The 22,820-nt window shown below is 40.3% G+C and overlaps 2 protein-coding genes across 2 annotated transcripts in view; one reads left to right on the top strand and one right to left on the bottom strand.

Moving 5' to 3' along the window:
- KIAA2012 (KIAA2012 ortholog) overlaps positions 1-16,480 on the top strand; it is a 167,460-nt gene extending 150,980 nt beyond the window's left edge. The window contains 5 exon segments of the mRNA XM_043995853.1: positions 2,622-2,830; positions 6,752-6,924; positions 8,293-8,512; positions 11,000-11,155; positions 15,779-16,480. Coding sequence (XP_043851788.1) covers positions 2,622-2,830; positions 6,752-6,924; positions 8,293-8,512; positions 11,000-11,155; positions 15,779-15,809 — 789 coding nt within the window. The 3' untranslated portion in view covers positions 15,810-16,480.
- A 2,753-nt stretch (positions 16,481-19,233) lies between these two features.
- Positions 19,234-22,820, bottom strand: part of SUMO1 (small ubiquitin like modifier 1) — a 38,517-nt gene continuing 34,930 nt past the window's right edge. Inside the window, exons 4-5 of the mRNA XM_043996184.1 lie at positions 20,690-20,761; positions 19,234-20,086 (exon numbers count right to left, since the gene is read on the bottom strand). Coding sequence (XP_043852119.1) covers positions 20,018-20,086; positions 20,690-20,761 — 141 coding nt within the window. The 3' untranslated portion in view covers positions 19,234-20,017. The remainder of the gene's footprint in view (positions 20,087-20,689; positions 20,762-22,820) is intronic.

The raw sequence follows: 22,820 nt of genomic DNA, 5'->3' as shown, positions 1-22,820 counted from the left end.
CCATTCTCTTTGTTCCAACAAAGTTGGTGGCAAGAGCTGAGAATCTTTTGCTCAGTGATTGTCCTCAGAGCCAAGATTCTGAGAGAACAAAATTGAAAAGGTTCTGCTGGTCCTGGGATAGCGATAATTATTTTGTTTTCTAAACATGTTGGGTAAAAGAACATAGCACTACCCTTAGTCAAGAATTTCAGCTGAGCCAGAAGCTAGATCAGTGGAGACCATGAGCAAGCAACATCCAACAGTATTCAGGAGAGACTACAAGATCAAGGCCAGCTGAAGCAGCGACCCGAGAGCCCAGGTGCAATGGAGACATTACTTGTCCCTCTTTACACACACCTTGCTCAGACCTCCACATGTGTGCATTGGCCATATGGGTTCCCTATGTGTATGCCTCTCTTCTTGTGACTACTATGAGTATCGATTCTCTTCCTTGATTCTGCATGTATTTGTGGGCAAACAAGTTTTATGGAGATGACTTATGCCACTTTTATTACTATTTCCTCCTTTACTCACATTTTAGCAAATGCCTTTGCTTTGAATTAACTGTATTCTCTGTCTGACTTCTGAAAATAAACATATAAATTGGGGCCTCTGAGGTATAGTTTCAGGACTGTAGGTTCACAAAGTACTTTGAAGCTAGAGCAATGTCTCTAGGAGACCCAAACAGAAAACTGGGGGTTGCTTCTGGGGAACCACCTACACGTTCCTGTTCTTCATGTCCTCAGCTTTGGTTTTCTTATGCTACGTTCCATTTCCTACCTCCAAGAGGCTGTTCCCCTTTGCCTGGAGCATACTGCTTTCTCACCTGCCACTCTTAGAATCCTTAGCTTTCTTCAAAGATCAGCTAAAGTGCCACTTTTTTTTTTTTGGCAAGGCAATGAGGGTTAAATGACTTGCCCAGGGTCACACAGTGTCTGAAGCTGGATTTGAAATCAGGTCCCCCTGAATCCAAGGCCAGTGCTTTATCCACTGCACCACCTAGCTGCCCCTAAAGTGTCACTTCTTACATGAATACTTTCCTAATCTCCCCAGCATAGAGTCCATCACCCCCAATTACTTTCTGTTTACTTGGATACATTCTGTTTTCATTCATGTGTATACTTGTTGTTTCCTTGATAGAACGTAAGCTCAAGGGCAGAGACTATTTCATTTTTTTTGTCTCTATATTCCCAATGCCTAGCCCAGTGCCACAGATAGATAGATGATAGAGACAGATATATGTGTGTATGTATATAAGTGTACACACATATGCATACGTGCATGTTTCACACAAGATACTGCACATGTCATATAATCTATATTTTGTGTATCTATATGTATGTATATTAATATGTGAATATACTGCCTATTACATAGACATTGTGTACACATATAATAAACATGTCGTGTATGTGTGATATGCATGTACATGTGTAACATATACATGTGTATATTATTTTGTGTATGTATACCTATGCACATGTGTATATGTGTGTATGCATGTGGTATGTATATACCTATGCACATGTGTATATGTCTGTGTGTCTGTATATGTGTGTGGTACGTGTATATACCTATGCACATGTGTATATGTCTATGTGTATGTGTTTGTATATGTGTGTGGTATGTGTATATGCCTATGCACATGTGTATATGTCTGTGTTTCTGTATATGTGTGTGGTATGTGTATATACCTATGCACATGTGTATATGTCTGTGTGTATGTGTTTGTATATGTGTGTGGTATGTGTATATACCTATGCACATGTGTATATGTCTATGTGTATGTGTTTATATATGTGTGTGGTATGTGTATGTACCTATGCACATGTGCGCATATAGTATTTGTATGCGTGTGGTATGTGTATGTACCTATGCACATGTGTATGTGTCTATGTGTCTGTATATGTGTGTGGTATGTGTATATACCTATGCACATGTGTATGTGTCTGTATATGTGTGTGGTGTGTGTATGTACCTATTCACATGTACGTATATAGTATTTGTATGCATGTGGTATGTGTATGTACCTATGCACATGTGTATATGTCTATGTGTATGTCTGTATATGTGTGCGGTATGTGTATATGCCTATGCACATGTGTATTTATCTATATCTATATGTGTGTGTGTGTCAGCAAATAGGAGATGATCGTGATATAGTGGCAAGAACACTGCCTTTTTCTAGAATCAGAAGACCCAGGTTCAAATCTTTCCTCTGCCACTTACTGTCTGTGAGACTTTGGCTAAGTCACTTAACTTCCCTGGGCTTCAGTTTTTTCATCTGTAAAGGGAAGGGGTTGGACTAGATGGCTTCTGAGGTCCCTTCCAGCTCTAGATCCCTGGCCCTATGGAATTCTGGTTGAACGGATGCTATAGATCCCTGACTGTGTGTATATGGAGTGTGAGGTTCTCTGGGCCAGCCTGTGAGGCAGGCCCATGAGCGGCATCTCCCTAAGGCCAGCATCGCTGGAAGAGAGCGCTCTCAGAGACCTGCGTAGTAGTTGGTCCAATGTGGGTGAGGGGAATCTGCTGCCGCACGCGGATGAAAGGCAACAAGGACCAGAGACAGAAGCCTCTGGCTAAAACCACCCGAACTTGAATGAGCTGCTGACGGCTGCTTCTCTCCTGTGCTCTCCTAGTCCCTCCCTGTCGAGGAGCAGCAGCAGCAGGAGAAAGTGTCGAGGGAAAAGATCCTCGCCGAAAGGGCGGAGATGAGGCTCCAGGAGGTGGAGAGGAGAAGACGGCAGAAGGAGGAGAGGAGAAGGCAGCTACAAGAAGAGCAGCAGAGGCTGGAGAAGATGAAGGAAGAGCTAGAGCAGGAGCAGCAGAGGAGAGCCGAGGAGAAGCGGTTGGTTGGCTCGATGTTCCAGGCTGGATATAGCAAGGGGCACAGGGGTGGTGGAGTGGGGGGTACGGAGGATTGGGAGGCGAAGCAAGGGATGGCTTGGCCACAACCGCATGAAGTCTGCATTCTAGGCTCTTTCCACAGAGTAAAGGAGTTTGCCTTGTGTCTGTCCCTGGAGAGCCTGAGGACCAACTTGGGGTTTTAATGACAGCTCCCATTTGTTGTTGTTCAGCCACATCCAACCCATTTGGGATTTTCTTGGCAAAGTTACTGGAGTGGTTTGCCTTTCCCTTCTCCTGCTCATTTTATAAATGAGGAAACTGAGGCAAACAGGGTGAAGTGACTTGCCCAGGGTCACACAGCTAGGAAGTGTCTAAGGACACATTTGAACTCAGATCTTCCTGACTCCAGGCCCAGTGCTCTGTGCACTATGGCGCCACCTAGCAGCCGATAGCTCCCGTTTAGTAGAGCTACTTACTAAACCCTGTGAGCTACAAAGTGCAGATGTTCTTAGCCCCCTTGCACAGTGCAGGAGGAAGATGAGGCTTAGGGGGCTGTAGCAACTTGTAAAGGTGGCAGAGCCAGGATGAGAACCCAGGACTTGTGACTTCATATCCAGTATTCTTCTCACTGTGCCACACCATTCCCTAGAAAGACATCCTCATTATCACTAAAGAAAGGCTAGAATGGGTGGCCAAAAAAAAACAAACAAAAAAAAGTTGTGGAATCTCCTTTTTGATAGGCCTCTAAAATAGTTTAAATTGTCATCTGGTTGGAATAGCATCAGTCTTGTCCTTCCAAAGCAGGGAAGAAAGGAGATGATACCCTGGGGTCCAACAGCTTCCATTCAACAACCACTGTAGCCTAGTATTTCTTAATGCTAAAGAAGTTTGCAAAGAACTGTGAAATCAGGGGCAGCTAGATGGCGCAGTGGATAAAGCACCGGCCCTGGATTCGGGAGACCTGAGTTCAAATTTGAACTCAGACACTTGACACTTACTAGCTGTGTGACCCTGGGCAAGTCACTTAACCCTCATTGTCCCACAAAAGAAAAAAAAAGAAAAAGAAATTAGATGTTATTGTGAAAGAAACCTGTATCCCCTACCTCCCTCTTAAAAAAAAAAACTGTGAAATTCTTCACAAAGAGAACTCTCTCATGAAGAGTCATTAAGGGACAAAGCCACCCTGGAATCAGTGCTTCATTTTAGTGAAAATCCTGGACACAGAAGAGAGGGGCCTTTTGGGGTATGGAGAAGAATAACTTAGTCCTGTTCAATCCTGCACTAACACTTTGTGGGTGTTTATAATATTAGGAAAGTTAGCTTTAGGTTAAGAAGATGACCCTGAAAGGCCATCTAATAGAAACCACTCTTTTACAGAGAAATCATATGATAGCTAATAATAGTTAACATTTATATAGCACCTACTATGTGCCAGGCACTTTGTTAAGCACTTTACAAATATCTCATTTGATCTTCACAACAGTAGAAAGTAAGTAGGTACTATTATTATCCCAATTTTACAGTTGAGGAAACTGAGACAAACGTAGGTTAAGTGACCTGTTCAAGATCACACAGCTAGTATATGGGACTGATTTTGAACTCAAATCCTTGAAACTGATCAATCAGTCAATCAATAAGTATTTATTAAGTGTCTGCTATGTACCAGGCATTATGCTGGGGATACAGACAAAAAAGGAAGTCAGAAAGACTTCCCTGCCCTCCCCAAGCTTACATTGTATAGAGGGAAATGTGTATACATATGAGAAAACTCCCTTGTATTTACTTTATATATAAATATATATAAATACAAGGGAATTTCAAGGTAAAGCAGTATAAGCAAGAAAGTAGAAGGAAGCACTGAGGGAAAACCTTCATGTAGGATGCAGTATTTCTAGGGATTCAAAGTGGTGATGTTGAGGACAGAGTGCCTTCTAGGTATGGGAATCAGCCTTTGCAAAGGCAGGAAATGGAGTGTCATGTGTGACAAACAGTTATAGGCTACTTTTGCTGAAATGTACAAGGTATGAAGGGAAGTAATGTAATAAGCCAGGGAAGGTAGATTGCCAAACAAAGGCATTTGTATTTGATTCTAGAGGTACCAGAGTTTCTTAAACAGGGGAATATCAAAGTCTTGCTTGTGTTTTAGGAATCTCATTTTGGTAACTGTGGGGAGGACAGAATAGAAAGAACCTGAGGGAGGAAGGCCTAGTCTATCACAATAATCCAGGCCAGAGGTGAAGAGGGCCTGAACATCAGTAACGCAATGAGTAGAAAGAAGGGGACAGATACAAGAAATGTTTTAAAGGGAGAAGCAACAAGATTTGATGAATGATTGGATATATGGGGTGAGGGAAAATGAGAAGTTGAGGATGACTACAAGAGCTCATAATTGGTAAATGAAAAGATGGTAACACCCTCAGCAGAAAGAGATAAGTAGAAAAGGAAGGGGGGCAGCTGGGTGGCGCAGTGGATAGAGCACCGGCCCTGGATTCAGGAGGACCTGAGTTCAAATCCAGCCTCAGACCCTTGACACTTACTAGCTGTGTGATCCTGGGCAAGTCACTTAACCCCAGTTGCCTCACCAAAAAAAAAAAGAAAAAAGAAAAAGAAAAAAAAAAAGGAAGGGGCAGGGGAGGAAGGAAATAGAATTATTTCTGTTTTGGACTTGTTAAGTTTGAGATGCCTAGGAGACATTAAGTTTGAAATGTCCAAAAGGTGATGTTGGGGTTGGATCGAAACTTAGGAAAGAACTAAGGGTGAACAGATAGACCTGGGAGTCATATGCATAAAAATGATCATTGAACCTACATAAGAGAGCTGATGAGATCACCAGGTAAAAGAACATAGAGAAAATAAAGACAAGGGTTCAGAACAGAGTCTTGGAAGACAGCCACAGTTAGTGAGTGGGACATGGATGAGTCAGCAGAAGAGAATGAGAAGAAATCTCGAGAGAAGTAAAAAGAGAACACAAAATAGTGTCACAGAAACCAAGGGAGGAGAAAGTACCCAAGAGGAGAAGGTGGTCAGCAGTGCCCAAAGCTGCAGAGAGACCAAGGAGAATGAGGATTTAGAGAAAGAAAGCCATCAGATTTGACAATTAAGAGATCACTGATAACTTCTGAGAAGGTAGTTTCAGTGTGAGGTTGAAAGCCAGATTTATATCTTAAAAGAAGCTAATTACAAACTCCAAAGAATTTTTAACTGGTAGAATTCCAGGGGAGGAGGCCTTTTTGGCACCCCTTAAATCATAAGGAGGCAAAGCCAACCCCAAAGATGAGAGACTTTACTTTTAAATGTTACTATCATTCAGTGTTTCATTTGGGCCTAAAAGGAAAAAACATAAATGCGATTAAAAGGTTTGATGAATTCATAATAGTTTGTTATGATGCATTTTCTCAATCAGCGAATAATAACGGCAGAATTAATATCATGGGGTTCAGGGAAATGCTTTGACAAAAAAAAAAAAAGATTCTCACTCTGGAAAAAGTTGGGAGCCCATTATGCCAAAGACAGGATACCAGGTTTGGTTTGTAAAGAGGATAGCTGCACTATCCTAAGGAATCTTCCAGTCAAATGTAAGTTCCTTGAAGGGTAGGGACTCTTCTTTTTTTTTTTCCTTTTTCGGGTTTTTTTGTTTTTGTTTTTTTTGGTGGGGCAATAGGGGTTAAGTGACTTGCCCAGGGTCACACAGCTAGTAAGTGCCACGTGTCTGAGGACAAATTTGAATTCAGGTCCTCTTGAATTGAGGGCCAGTGACACTGCACCACCTAGCTGCCCTGAGGGGTAGGGACTCATTCTTTACTGTTGCTGTCTCTGCATTTTCCATGGATAGCAGCACCCTGTGGGCCTGGCACATGGTAGGTATTTAACAAGTGCTTGTTCCACTGAAGTGTCTTAATCACTCCCACTACATTTTTTTCAGCTTACAGAAACAGAGACTGGAAGAAGAACAGAAAAAACAGGAGGAGGAGGAGAGGAGGAAGCTGCAACAAGAGCAAGCAGCTCAGGCCCGTGCCAGGCAGCAGCAGGAGGAATTCCGCAGGAAGATGCGGGAGATACAGAGGAAAAAGCAGGAGGAGGAAGCCAGGAGGGCAGGTGGGAGAGGGAGGGTCCGGAGCCTATGTCCTGGCATCAGAAGAACCCCGAGGAGATCTCTTTGTGGTGGTGTCCCCAGTATAATTCACGCAGGATTATTTCAAATTTAAACCAGAAATCCAATGGCCACGAGGTCAATTATGCTGCTTTGAATGTGCTACAGGCAGGATAGATTGGAAGACTAGTTCAAAAGGAAAAGAACAAACTGATGTGAAAAGAGCCCTCTAGGCTACTGGGTTTTATCTCCCTCCTTGCCTAAAGTGCCCTAAACTGGAGTGTTTTATTCAGCTCCAGTTAATTCCCGAAGGGTTGGACAGCATGCTGGCACATAACCCAATGGTGTCTAAGGTCTTAAATTTCTAAAATCCTATGATCCCAAATTGTTGAATTTTTCAAGGGTCCCTGGTAATTTCACACCTGATGTTGAAGTGAAGTATTCTCTTCCAAATAGAGTGATGGTCGGGGGCACCTAGGTGGCCACAGTGGATAAAGCACCAGCCCTGGATTCAGAAGGACCTGAGTTCAAATCTGGCCTCAGACACTTGGCACTTACTAGCTGTGTGACCCTGGGCAAGTCACTTAACCCTCATTGCCACGAAAAACAAAAAACAAAGAGTGGTGGTTTTGTTTCCTCCTTGCCTATTCCTTCTATTTTTTTTTCTTCCCTTATTGCTAAAGCTAACCTTTCTGGTACAATATTGAATAATAGAGGTCATAATGGACATCCCTGTTTCACCCCTGATGGGAATGCCTCTAACTTATCTCCATTACATATAATGGTTGCTGATGGTTATTTCCCAAAAAGCTAACATTGTGCCATGCACCATGCTAACAAGTGCTTTACAAATATCTCATTTGATCGTTACAACAACCCTAGGAGGTAGGTTCTACTATTATTCCCATTTTACAGTTGAGGAAACTGAGGCAGAGGTTAAGTGACTTCCCCGGGCTAATATCTGAGGCTGAGTATGAATTCAGCACTCTATCCACTGTACCACCTAGCGGTCCCTCCTCATAATGATTACTGTTTGCAATTACTTTTTGATACTTATCAGATCTGTGACAAAGGGCATCATTTAACTTATCTAAGCTTGTTTCTCCATCTGAAAATGAGAATACTATCCATAGTGTCTACCTTACAAGGCTGTTGTCAAAATAAGTATTCCTTTTTTTTTTTTGCAGGGCAATGGAGGTTAAGTGACTTGCCCAGGGTCACACAGCTAATAAGTGTCAAGTGTTTGAGGCTGGATTTGAACTCAGGTTCTCCTGAATCCAGGGCCAGTGCTTTATCCACTGCGCCACCTAGCTGCCCCCTTGTTGTCAAAATAAAATATTAAGTGTTGGCTGTTACTGTTTTTTGTCCTGTAGAGGCAGAGAAGCAAAGGCAAAAGGAGTTGGAAAGACAGCTTGAGGAAGAACAGCAAAGGTTGATGGAAATGGCCAAGGAGGAACGTCTGATATATCAGAGGAGGAAGGAAGAGGAAGAAGAGAAGGCCAGGAAGGATGCTGAGGCAAAAAAGCTAAAAGAGGAGGAAGAGGCTCGACTGGCTTTGGAGGAGGCCATGAAACAGGCCAAGCAACTGAAAAGGTACTTGCTACTGGTGACTCAGGGGGGAGGGAGCAGGGGTCTCTGTGATTAGTCCTAGACTCTCATGATTTGGGGAATGGGGTGGGGGGGGGAGGAGGGAAACAGTTCTTGATATTAAGATTCAGCCAGGCAAAACTTGGAAGTCAGGTTTTTCACACCTCCCTAAGATTCTGGGTTCCCATGGAAGAGATGTCCTGGGCATTCCCAGTGTGGCTAGGTTGGTAAGCGGCCTGAGGGTGAGGGGGGCTGGAATTGCAGAGACAGACATAAACAGTTTCATCCTTCTTTCTCCAGGGTTGCTATGAATGGGTTATCGAGTTGGCTAAAAAAAAAAAAAAAAAGACAGACTTAGTGGATACAGCACTGGCCCTGGATTCAGGAGGACCCGAGTTCAAATCCAGCCTCAGACACTTGACACTTACTAGCTGTGTGACCCTGGGCAAGTCACTTAACCCTCATTGCCCTGCAAAAAACCAAACAAATAAACAAAAAAAAGACAGACTTGGGGATTTATTTGCTGGAGGAAGAGGGGAGATAGCTGTGGGCCTAGCTCACAAAAGAGCTAAAATAGTCCAAAGCATGCATTACCACTAAAGGAAATAAAAAGCACCGACAGTGGGGAGAGGAGGGGCAGAGTAGCGGCAGCAGGTGGCATTTCTAGCATGTGTATGACATGCCACCAAGCAAGGCCTAATACCTGCTTAACGTCTGGATGAGAACCCTGATAACCCGCTGACTTAGAAGTCTCAGGAGATGGAAAATAGAGGGAGACTCACAACCAGCATGTCCCTGAAACATAAATGAAATAAAGACCTCCTACCTAGCTATGGCCTCAGCACAGCAAAGCTCAGAGAGGAACAAGTGGTGCCGTATCCGAGTTGGCCATCAGGCATTTTAACCAGGGGTAGAGTTCTGCTAATTAATCTTGGTATCCACAAGATGGCAGAATGGGAGGGGCACCCTGTACCAAATAGCTGAATTATTTGTCGTACTTTAAAATAATCCCAGATGAATGGACAGGGCCCAACAAAGACAATACAAGGTACCCACCTGATGATGCACTAAGGAGGTTGAGTCTGATTTTTTCCTTCTTATCAGGACTGCAGCAAGGAAGAGTCAGCTAAGCAGGCCAACCAGAGGCCTCATATTTCACTTACAGAAGGACTGTTAGAACCAGATGACTGACCATATGGAGAGGAAGAGGGAATAGCATGTTTGTGCCTCTCCCCCTCTGCCCTTGAGAATTGGGGAAGTCCCAGATAAAGGCTGCCAAGGTGAAGGGGACCACTGTCATCTGCTGCTTCTTGGCTTAACTGCTTCCCCCAGGATGCTTCTCCATATTGGCAGCTCTTTTGTGAAACACCAAACAGGTGCAGCAAGTCCCTGAAGGAAAGTCTCTATTTTCCATCACTTAGATACCCAAGGCCTGCCTGATATTTGGGTAGGAGGGAGTAGATCGTTTTCACTGTCCATTATGCCGCTAGCAGTTAGTTTCAGAGCTTCTCTTAACGACATTTGAGGAGTGAGGTGGAAAAAAAAAAGATCTTTGCCCTGTATTTCTCTAACAATAGGCATAGCTGTAGGTAGTTGCCCTATTTACAAATCATCAAAATTGAGACCTAGAGGCAGAATATGGAAAATATCCCCATATATTGGTTTGTTCTGTCATTTCAGTCAAGTTCAATTCTTCATAACCCCATTTGGGGTTTTCTTGGCAAACATACTGAAGTGACTTGTCCTTCTCTAGCTCATTTTAAAAATGAGGAACTGAGTCAAACAGGGTGAAGTGACTGGCCCAGGGTCACACAGCTGGTAAGTCTCTGAGGCTGGATTTAATTTGGGAGTCTTCCTGACTCCCCACCTGGTGCTCTATCCACTGTGCCACCTAGCTTCCCCAAAATGTATACATTACCTTAAATTCACTCCACGGCTTGGAATGAATATAAGGGATATAATTTGGAAGTGTGGTAGTGCAGAAAGAAATGAGAGCCAAAGAAAGTCTTCTCCAAGCCTTTTCCAACCAATAATAAACTTTCAGAATTCAGCATTATGTTCCAATATTAAGATACAAGAAAACATACCAAAGAAAAGGAAAATTGTCTATGAACAGCCCTCAATCTGAGCAGTTGAAAGTAGAAACAATAAAGCTACTCATCAAAGAGGCTATGATGTGAAGAAGGGAAATTGAGACAGAAGACCTGGCTTCTCTCTAGTCCCCCTGTAACTAACTAGTGTGACTTGGGACAAGGCATTTTCTAGGCTGTTCTTTACTGAGAGGATGGTCCTATATGATCTTACAACTCCCTTGTAGTTGTCTAAGAAGGTGTGCCACTCCTTTTACTAGGTGGTCAATGATACCACAAGTGTAAGACACTGGAAATGGAATATGTTAAATCCCAGTTTGGGGCTGGTGGTTGGTCACAGTAATGCCACTTGTTTTCCTGGTGCTGAATCAGTATTGTGATCCTAGGGGGTTTGTCTCCTCAGGGAGAAGGCAGTTTTAGAGGCACACCAGCAGTTCAGTCAAGAGCTACTAAAGGAAGCCAATGAACTGAAGCATATTCAGAGCATTTCCCGACCATGGGTCTACTCTTATTTCCAGTTGTTACAAGTATCCGGGTCTGCGACTGTTACAAAAGAGAAGTAAGTTGGCATGTGGGAAGTAAGACAATGTTGGGTTCTAATTTCCATTTGAAGTGTAAATGTCAAGTTATGAGTTGCACTTCAACTGGCCTGGCCCAACCAGGTGCAATCCATTCAAAACCTACTGCATAAACTACATTGTGGCAGATAAAAGTTTATATAATGTACGGTCTTTGCCCTCATTGAGCTTACAGTTTAGCAAAGGGATATGATATAATCTATAATATAAAATAATCCATAAGAATGAGACAGCAAGGGGCAGCTAGGTAGTGCAGTGAATAAAGCACCAGCCCTGGATTCAGGAGGGCCTGAGTTCAAATGCGGCCTCAGACACTTAACACTTACTAGCTGTGTGACCCTGGGCAAGTCACTTAACCCTCACTGCCCTGCAAAAAAAAAAAAAAGAGAGAGAGACAGCAAGCTCTTTGGACCTGACAAACTCCTCCCTTTTGTTTGGATGACTGTTCCTACCAATGTTGGCATATATCATGAGGAATTGGGGAGCCTGGAGAACTGTGTTCATTGATACATTACATATCCTTGTTAAATGTCTATATGTAACTTTGATTTTGTTAATTCACCAAAGGTTTTTGTTTGTTTGTGTTTTTAAACAAAAATAAAGAATGAAATAGCATGACATGTTGGATAGAGGGTTGGAGTCAGGGAGGCCTGGATTTAAGTCTAGTCTCTAATATTTACTGTGTGAACACCAGCCAATCAATCATTTAACCTCTTAGTGCCCTCAGGCAATTCTCTAAGACTATAAATCACATCTGAACTGCAAGTTACTCTGAGTGAGGGAGTTTCCACAGCACAAGAGTACCCTACACCAATGAAATTTGGGTTGGAGCAAAAAATCAAAACAAAATCCCCAAACCTCAAAAATCCTTTTCAAAGGACTTTATAAAGTCCATGGGAAGACTGCCATCCTCTCTCCTCCAGGAGCATGTCTCCAGTTGATTTTCACATTCTCTATTTCTCTCTTCTTTCTCCTCCCAACCATTCCCCACCATAACTCTCCCTATCGAGGCTCATTCCCCACTTACAAGTATGCCCAGGGACGGCTAGGTGGTGCAGTGGATAGAGCACTGGCCCTGGATTCAGGAGGACCTGAGTTCAAATCGGGCCTCAGACACTTGACACTTAACTAGCTGTGTGATCTTGGGCAAGTCACTTAACCCCAACTGCCTCACCAAAAAAAAAAAAAGTATGCCCAGATCTTACCCATCTTTTAAAAAGTCCTTATTTGATTACATCATTCTATATCTTTCCTCCTTTTTAACATTCAGACTTTTAGAAAACAAAAAACTACATAGTGCCTCCACTTTCTCTCTCATATCTCAACAATGTACAATCTGACTTCTGACTTCTGACTTCATCCACCAACCGAAAATGTAAACCTGATGACTTCCTCAATCCCAATCCTTCTTGGCATTTGCAGCACTGGATACTATGGACCACCTATACTTCTTTGTAATCTCCCCACCCTTTGCTTCAGTGATATTGCTGCCTTGGTTCTCCTTTAGTATGGACCCCTCCTTTATTGGATCATCAGCCACATTCAACCCTAACTGGGGGTATAACCTAAGACTGTAATAGACACTCTAATCTTCTGTCTATATTTTCCCTTGATGAGTTCATCAGCTCACATGAGTTCTATTATCCTCAAATGATGATGGATCAACATCACCGGGGGCCTATTGGACATTTCAAACTCAAATTTGGGTCAGCATCTCAAACTCAGTATGTCCAAAGCAAAATTCATTGTCTTTTACCCAAACCTACCTCTTCCAAACTATTCTTTAGAAGGCATAACTATTCTTCAAGTTAACAAGGTTTGCTACCTCAGAGTCATCCTTAGCTTCTTACTCACCCATCTAATCAAGTGTTGAGTCTCACCAATTCTACCTCCCCAGCTCTCCATTCATACAATCATGCTCCTTCAGGCCCTTATCATATTTAGCTTGGATTATTGCAACAGCTTCCTATTTGGACTCCCTGGATCAGTTCCAATACAGCCAGTTAACAAGCATTTATTAAATATTTACAAAGTGTCAGGTAGTAGACCAACCACTGGAGATACAAATAAGGGCGCGCACACGCACACGCACGCACACACACACACACACACACACACACACACACACACACACACAAAGTCCTTACCCTATCAGCTGGAAAGACTGGGAAAGACATGTTGTAGAGCCCAGTTTCAACTGACTTTCTTTTTTCCTTTTTTTTTTTTTTGGGCGGGGCAATGAGGGTTGAGTGACTGGCCCAGAGTCACACTGCTAGTAGTGTCAAGTGTCTGAGGACAGCTTTGAACTCAGGTCCTCCTGAATCCAAGGCTGGTGCTTTATCCACTGCGCCACCTAGCTGCTCTCAACTGATTCTGAAAGAGGCAAAGGTAAGAGGCATAAGGAAGCATTCCAGGCACAGTGAACAGCTAGTTTCAGGGATAAGGGATGAAATGTATTGAATAAACGGCAAGTAAGGCCAATGTAGCCGGACAGTACCTTGTGTACAGGGAATAAAGTATAAGTAGACTGGAAAGGTGGAAAGGTACCACATTATGAAGAACTTCCAATGCCAAAGGACTTTCTATTTGACCATGGAGGTAATATGGAGTCGGTGAAGTTTATTGGGGGGGGGGGGGGGGGGAAGGTCAGGCCTTTTGAAAAACCACATTGGTAACTGAGTGGAGAATGGATTGAAGTAAGGAAACTTGAAACAGGAAGACCAACTAAACAGTCTAGGCAAGAAATGATGAGGGCCTGAATGAGGGTTGTTCTGTGTGAGCAGAGAGAGAAAGTGATGTATGAGAGAAATGCTATTGAGCTGAAAATGACAAGATTTGGCAATGGATTGGATATATGTAGGGTGAGAAATTGAGGACGACACTGAGGTTCTGAAGCTGGATGACTGAGAGGATTATAACGCCCCCAGCAGTAATAAGGAAGCTCAGAAGACAGGACACAGTGGGGCTCAGGAAGATGATTCTATTTTAGACAAATAGAGTTTGAGATGCCTATAAGACATCTAGTTTTAAGATATCTGAAAGGAGGCCAGGGCTCTTCCATAAAGCTACCAAAATGACAATTCCTAAAATACTGGCCTGACTTTGTTCATTCCCCTACATAAGAAACTCCAGTGACTCCTTAATAACTTTAAAATCAAATATAATATTTTCTGGCATTTACAATCTTCACAATCTGGCCCCAACCTACCTTCCACATACCCTCTATATTCAAAAGTCAAATTTGCCTTCTTATTGTTCCTCATACATGACATTCCATTTCACTCCTCTACCTTTGCACAGGCCTTTTCCTATAACTGAAATACATTACTCTAACTTTTGAGTTCCTAGTATCCTTCAAAGCTCAGCTTAAACTTAAAAGATTTTATTGATACCCTTCACTGCCCCATCCTCCAAATTATCTTGTATTGGTTTTGTTTATACACCTATATGTATACATATTCTCTCTCCTTATAGAATATAAACTTGAAGGCAAGTAATCTTTGCCTTTATATCCCCAATACCTAACACAGAGTTTGACACATAGCAGGCCCTTAATAAAAGCTTATCAAGCTGGAAAGGTAGACTACAACAAGATTGTAAAGGGCCTTGAATGCCAAGCTAAGGTATTTAGCAATAAGGACTCACTGAAGTATTTTGGAGAATAAAATCAGATCAAGGTATGAGAAAGATTAGTCTAAATGCAACAAGAAGGATGGATTAGAGAATCTAAGCTCTCTGAGGACAGGAACAGTTGTTCTGTCTTAGTATCCTAGTAACTTACACAATGCTCTGCACATAGCAAGCACTTTGAAAGAAAATTACTGGCTGAATTGGACTGGGAGGAGGCAAGATATGAAGCTATTGCAATAGTCTACTCTCAATTACTTTTCCAATCCCAACAATAAACAGAAAGGTTTAGCCAAACTACAACTTTTAATGTTTAGATCTTTAAAGTTTAAAACATGCCTCTAGTGGTAATGCAGTTAGATATACTAAAACTGCTGAGTCTACATTCTCAGGGCAAAACACTGAGACCATTACCATTGTATATTTTATTCAGTAAATGTAACCCTGAAAAATTACATATAAGTGGAATTTGTAAATCAAATTACATTCAATGGTTATGGGAAATCTATTTAAGGAATCTTGCTTTACAAAGATTCATGATGGTATCAACCACCCCCACTTGATTTACCTTAGCTTTAAACGAGCTATGTTTATAGATACTTTTTTATATTATATCCATACTTAAATATTCTACTTGAGATCACAGCTTAGAGCTATCTGGGGCAGGGGGAAGCTTTCTTTCTAAATAACATTGTTGATGGTCTTTGTGGTGCCCCATTGGGACCCACTGCCTACTAAACTTTGATCAAAGCCAGCTCAACTTTATAAGGAAATGCTCTGCTTTGTGTACTGTAAGATATTTAAGGAAATCTCTGTTTCCAGCCCCCAAATACTCAAAGTGTAATGTGAAAGAGCAACAGTTTGGTTCAGGTTCACAAATTTAGAAGTTTGTCATTATAAAGAAACTCAGGTAACTAATATCCATAGGAACACTGTAACTGACACCTTTAATGATCTAATGTTCAAATACTCATCAGGTCCATTAGAAGAAAAACCCAAATTTCCTAAAAAGCCAAACCCTTATGGGGATTGGGAAGAAATTAAACAAGAGGATAATCCCCATGAGAAGAGAGATTTGGAACTTCCAACCACAGAGGATGAATACGTAGGAGCTCTAGTTGCTGATATGAGTGGGGACCCAAAAGTGACAAAAATACAGTCACTTCTCTTGAAGATGTGGCAGAAGGAGTAGCTCCAGTCTTCAAAAAGAGAAGATTTGATAACAGAAAATCTAGAAATTTAAGGCAAAGAAGAGGTGATCAATAATTTTAATTTAATAAAGTATCTGACCTCTTTTGGACCTATTTGGACAAGAAGAGCCTCTAACTCTGTAAGCTATTTTTTGTTTGTTTTTCATGGTTTGAGTACTAAGAATGTAGATTTAGTCTAAGTTGTACTGGATGTAAATTGTAATAAATCTATTTTTTAATTTTATGTGAAAAAAAATCCTCTAACGTTTATTAATACCCTACTAAAGCATATTTATATTACTAGTGATAGGTCACTTTAAGGTACCTTCCAAGTGCTCTTGGTTCTTCCTTTAAAAAAAGGGAAAAATAAACTCAGTCAATTAGCATTTATTAAGCATCTATTATGTGGAAAGAAGTGTAGCAAGACAGACCCTACTCTCAAGGAGTTCATTGTCTAAGGTAGAAAATGAATTGCAAACAGCAGTTAAAACAAGGTAAACTGGGGCAGCTAGGTGGCGCAGTGGATAGAGCACCGGCCCTGGAGTCAGGAGTACCTGAGTTCAAATCTGGCCTCAGACACTTAACACTTACTAGCTGTGTGACCCTTGGCAAGTCACTTAACCCCAATTGCCTCACTAAAAAAAAAAAAAAAAAAAAAAAAAAAAAAGTTAAACTGGAAATCATCTCAGGGGAAGGCACCAAGATTTAAAAGGACTAGGAAAGGATGCTTGTAGAAGTGGGGACTGTAGCACTTAGGAACCATAAAATCTTACAAACTGGCCCGGGTCTTAGAAGTCACCTGGTCCAAATGCCCACCCAGTGCTGGAATCCCTTCTATACTATCTCTAAAAAGTGGTATTCCCACCAAAACTTTAACATTTTGCCTTGGGGCGGCTAGGTGGCGCAGTGGATAAAGCCCCGTCCTTGGATTCAGGAGTACCTGAGTTCAAATCCGGCCTCAGACACTTGACACTTACTAGCTGTGTGGCCCTGGGCAAGTCACTTAACCCCCATTGCCCCACCAAAAAAAAAAAGTATGAAACTTCATGAGGCAGTCCATTCTAATGTTGGACAAAATGTTCTTCCATGTGTGGAGACAAAATGGACTCACTTCTGAGTTCCATCTTAAAAAAATAGGTGCTTCAAAGAGAATATGAAAGGAATTTACATCCTATATGAAGTATAGGATTATATAAAATTTACATATATGCATTTTGTATGTATGTATGTGTATGTCTGTCTTTTTAGAGTTCTTATCTACTACTCATACAAAGTTAAAGCTCAAGTGACCATAGATTCAGATTTTCTATGCCTGAACTGAAAAGAAATTTTAAGTAGAGGCCAAGTGGAAATGATTTGTCACTGAATAGACCTGACAAGTCTTATCCATTAAGGCCATTCCAAACAAATCAGTAAAAACCTCAAGGAAAGGTGATTTGGGGACTATATTACACTATCTTTTTTAAGGTTCATTTCTGCATGTCATTTCCTACACAATGTTATTCCTAAACGAGGACTTTTTTCCTGCAACTGTCTCAATTTGAATAGGAATTAATAGTGTACAAATGTAAATTAACCATGCTGCTCTGTGTTACTTTACTACTGGACAAACATGATTTTCAATCTGATGCTATTTTTTTTTTTTTAGTGAGGCAATTGGGGTTAAGTGACTTGCCCAGGGTCACACAGCTAGTGTTAAGTGTCTGAGGCTGGATTTGAACTCAGGTACTCCTGACTCTAGGGCCGGTGCTTTATCCACTGCGCCACCTAGCTGCCCATATTTTACTGACAACCTTGCTTTAGGTAGATCAGACAGGTCAGAGAATATGGTTCTGTGGCCCCCGAACTGAGAAATAGAAAGGGTAGATCTAAATAGCCTGTTTCTGGTTTGTGCTACTTTATGAAGAGGCCAGTGAAATGAATCAATCAAGCAAAACAGAATTAAGGAAAAACCAATTCCTCTTTCATTTTACAAACTGCTTACACTGAAATTTATTTTCTCCTTAATACACCAAATACATACACCTGTAATCTAATCATAGCATCAAAGTACAATGAATCTTGAGAAGAATCCCCTAAGTTTAAAATCAAGAAATTTCCTTCCCTGAGCTCTATTGCCCAGCATATCAAAACATTCAAAATATAAGTCCTTAAAGTAGCAAAATAATGTATTCATGTTTCCAGACAGTTAAATCATTCAACTGAGATTACCAATCAAGACTTTAAAAGATACAACTCTAGACTTAAAAAAACATGGTTTAATTCTTTTTTAAAACATGGTTTAATTCTTTGCCAAGTATTTAATTACAGGTGCCAAACAAACAGTTCAGCATTCAATTCTCTAATAACTTATTCAGAGATTATGTATATGTAAAGAAAACGATTAGTTTTCTAAAGTCATAGATACAGGAATATATTAATATGGCAAAATGGTTCAATTACTTTATTTTCAAATTGTGTTTAGTACGATATGTGAGACAATAGTTTATGAAATGCATATTTCATACTAGAAGAGTTTTGAAGCTCAGCTATTGCCCAAAACATAAAAATTCATCTGTTCTTTTCAAGTATGTTCAGCTGACTTTTACCTGCCAAATCTGGAAGGTGAATATGACTACGAATCAAGCTCAACATGAAATGAGATGTTATAAACATTTTTTTTTGGTGTGGAACGCATCACAGAAAAACAGTCTTCTAATCTGAAACAAGTTGGGTTGGTTTTTTAAATTTTATACAAAGTATCAATCTTTCAAATGACTAGAAGAAAAAAAAATCAAAGAAAGGTATACAATCTATAAATTTAGCAGATCTTAACTTAGCAGGAAATAATCTGTGTTAAAAAGAGTATTAAAATTATCACTATAGATTAAGGATTTACATAAGACTTTGGAGCATCATTCATTATTTACAGTAAACTCCCATTTATCTAGAACTGGAAAAGGTCCTATTTCTGGTTAGCTGAAAAATTACTATGTAGACATGACCAATTTTTAAAAAATCAGAATACAATAACATACTTAACACCGAAGCTACATTGGACACAATTTAGTATTTTTATGCAGATTCAGAAGGAATTTCAGTCTGATGCTGTAGGGTGAATTTGATGACAATCACAACAGAGTACTGAGGAAAATGATTACTTGGACTCAGAATTAACAGATGTCTACTGTACTGTTAGAAGAATTTGTTGGGGATGTTTGTTTTTAGTTTTTCTCCAAATCTGAAAAGAAAAAGAACATTAATACAGTTTTTACAAATATTTTGTTTATTTTAATGAAGCTGGTACAGATAATGTCCATTTAAAACCCATGTCCCAGGCCAAAAAGTACAATAAAGTCAAAAGATAGCAGTGGTCTGCTACATACATTTCTGCATCAATACCTTTATTAATTGCTAATGGAAAATTAGTAACTTTTCTGGGTTCTTCTGACAAGATTTAAAATCGTAAAATGGTTTGTCTCTTCAGTGAAGCACCTCTGGAGTTAGTCATGACTGTAACCTGATCTATCATCTCCATTTCCAACCTGATATTCCTCTTCTGGTCCAGGCCATCAGATTTGTTAAAAAGTAGCTTCAAATTAAGGATACATCATTTTTCCACAGTTCAGTCCTCTGAAAAACTTCCATCGCCCACTGAAAGTTATAGTCCAGGAGTGAAGCAATGACACACCAGAACTTCAGGGTCAATATGAAAGTCATTTAGAACACTCGCTCTGGCAGATCTTATCACCTTCAAGCCTGCAATGCACAGTCCTAGTGAATGTGGCATGTATGTACATACACGTATTTCAAAAAAGATGGTAGGGAAGTAGGAAGGGGGCTGCGGCTTGATCACAAGAGTTCAGCACAATGAAAACAAATGATAGTGTATAATGAGCACTAGAATTCAAAATACCAGACTTTGAAAGTAAGACTCCCAGAGATAGGGTGCCAGTTTCAATTCAGTGTCAAACACCACATTACAAAAGAACTATTGTTTAAAAATAAAAAAGGATTAAGGGAAAAGGAAAAAAAAAAACAGATGATCTAAACTGCTGAATGACCCCCTGTCTGTTCCTGATAAACTTCAATCACATCTTCTTCCTCCATGCCCAGCTGTGAGAGAAAAAAGAAAAATGTAATTTAATAGTAGGGCAAAGAGCTATTTTTAAATTGAATTTAATTATATGGGATTATAGGCATTTCTTCTGCCCATTTTCTAAATGTGTAAAGATATAGAACTGATCCACAGTCTCACTACTGAACATGCCATACTAGAGAAATATTTGGCCATTTTCACCAAAGGAGCTAGATGTAGCTAACTATACAAATAAATTCGTGGCTTTATAATTATATCTCCTTTTTTTCCCTCAAACAATAAATTTTTCAAGAGGAATAACAGGAACTTAATCTAAAAGACTACTTTGTCATCACAATTCAAATTAGATTTCAGAATAAAAGTGCTTTAAAATAAATTTTATTTGCTCATTTCCAGTAAAGATGGTATTCAGGGGCAGATAGGTGGCACAGTGGATAAAGCATTGGCCCTGGAATCAGGAGGAGCTAAGTTCAAATCCAGCCTCAGATACTTGACACTTACCAGATATATGGCCCTGGGCAAGTCCATTAACCCCAACTGCCCTACCAAAAAACAAAACAAAACAAAACAAAAACAAACAAACAAACAAAAAACCCCAAGCAACAAAAACAAAGACTCACCTCTTTTGGAGTATGATTATCAGCAATTCTCTGACCTTCAAAGAGAAACCTGAGTGAGTTCATTGGAACACCCTAAAAAAAGATTTTGAAAAGAGGAATTTAGAAAAGCGCATTAGCTTTAAATGTTTATTGCATAAAATTACAAACTCTGATGCTCCAGCAAGTTTCAAAGAACTAATAACCCATAAAATTAAAGCTGTACGGTTAACATACTCCAAAAGGCCATGATGTCATCAATCTGACTACTCCTTGCAATGACAGAGATCACAAAGTTAACATAAAATGTGCTAAACAACCCTCAATTCAACTCCCAACATTACAGGCAAATTCTGCTTTCTGCGGATCTAAATTTAGAAATGAGACTCAATAAACAATCTAGCATCTCCCAATAGCTAGCAGCTGAGCTACAGAAAGCCCTGGTGACCTAGACACCACTCCCAACCAAATTAGCCATTAGAATTAACAATAGCTGAGAGGAAAGAATGAGCACATTACTTTATTATGGGGCAAATCAGTGACTGCTTACCTCATCTACAAACATGAAAATATCTTTTAGCTAGGAATTCCTACTTAATACCCTAAGGTAGTGGCATAGTAACTGTGGCTAGTTACACATCCAAGACCCATAAGGTCAAAGAGAATTCCTTTTTAAAAATTCTGACTCTATTTTAATATATTTGGGGATTTAGCTCTATACCTGTGAGCAAATGACTTTAGCCAATGAAGATCACCTGTTCTGTGATTTTACAGTGTTCAAGAATTGCCTGGAGCCCTGAATGATTATGTTATGAGCTCAGGATCACATACCATGATGTGTCTGTGGTGAGACTCAGACCAGTCTTCCTTAGCTCTGAGACTAGCTCTCTATACACTCTACCTCCTATCTCTGCATTTAAAAAAAATTTTTTAAATATATGTGTGGGGCAGCTAGGTGGCACAGTGGATAAAGCACTGGCCCTGGATTCAGGTGGACCTGAGTTCAAATGCAACCTCAGACACTTGACACTTACTCACTGTGTGACCCTGGGCAAGTCACTTAACCCTCATTGCCCTGCCCCCCCAAAAAATATATGTGTGTGTGTGTGTGTGTGCTTTAATTACATGATTTTATATATGCTTTTTATATTAAATTTTAATACATATATGCTTTTAAATGAGTCTGAGATCATGTAAATTGATTATCCATATGAATTACAGGGAACATATGAAAGAATTAAATGCCAGTAAACTGATTAGGATTCATATGTGGGATTATTGTGTACTAGAATCAAAAGTATCTGTAGAAATAAAACTCTGAAGTACTATGGAAGTTGATGGGAAAACAATCTGTTACATGGTTCAGATAAATTTAGTTTTCTATTCATTTCATATGGAAAATGAGAATGTTCTGGCATATTTAGAAATTATCTAGAGCTTCTAAGACATGAAAAAGAAAAATGGAACCAGCTCTGAAAGGCCAGAGTTTTTTGGAAAGATGACCTCTGTGCAGTGTTTTTCATTGTTTAGCTGTGTTCCATTTGGGATTAAGACTCAATTTTCTTCTTTGCTTTGTGGCTTCCCTTGAAAACTTTTTTCCTCAACAGGAAAGAGAAACAATATCAATTGCCCTTCATTACTGCTAAGTTAATACATTACAGTTTTTTTCAGCGTAGAGACAAAAGATGAACAAGATTGACTAAGGTCTCTTCCTTTCAAAGTTAAGCTACCATTAACAAGTTAATACTTTGATTAGAAATATTTATTCCATGCTCTAAATCTCTAATGATTAGAGAGATGCAAATAAAAACAACTCTGAGGTACCACCTGACACCTATCAGATTGGCTAAAATGACAAAAAAGGAAAATAATAAATGTTGGAGAAGCTGTGGGAAAATTGGAACACTAATGCATTGTTGGTGGAGCTGTGAACTGATCCAACCATTCTGGAGAGCAATTTGGAATTATGCCCAAAGGGCGATAAAGCTGTGCATACCCTTTGACCCAGCAATACCACTTTTGGGTCTTTTTCCCAAAGAAACCATGGAAAGGGGAAAGGGACCCACATGTACAAAAATATTTATAGCTGCTCTTTACATGGTGGCAAAGAATTGGAAGTTGAGGGGGTGCCCATCAACTGGGGAATGGCTGGACA

This window comes from Dromiciops gliroides, chromosome 3 (genome assembly GCF_019393635.1).
Source record: "Dromiciops gliroides isolate mDroGli1 chromosome 3, mDroGli1.pri, whole genome shotgun sequence".
Classification (NCBI taxonomy): Eukaryota; Metazoa; Chordata; class Mammalia; order Microbiotheria; family Microbiotheriidae; genus Dromiciops; species Dromiciops gliroides.
The sequence above is the reverse complement of the archived record's forward strand: the minus strand, read 5'-3'. Positions and strand labels throughout refer to the sequence as shown.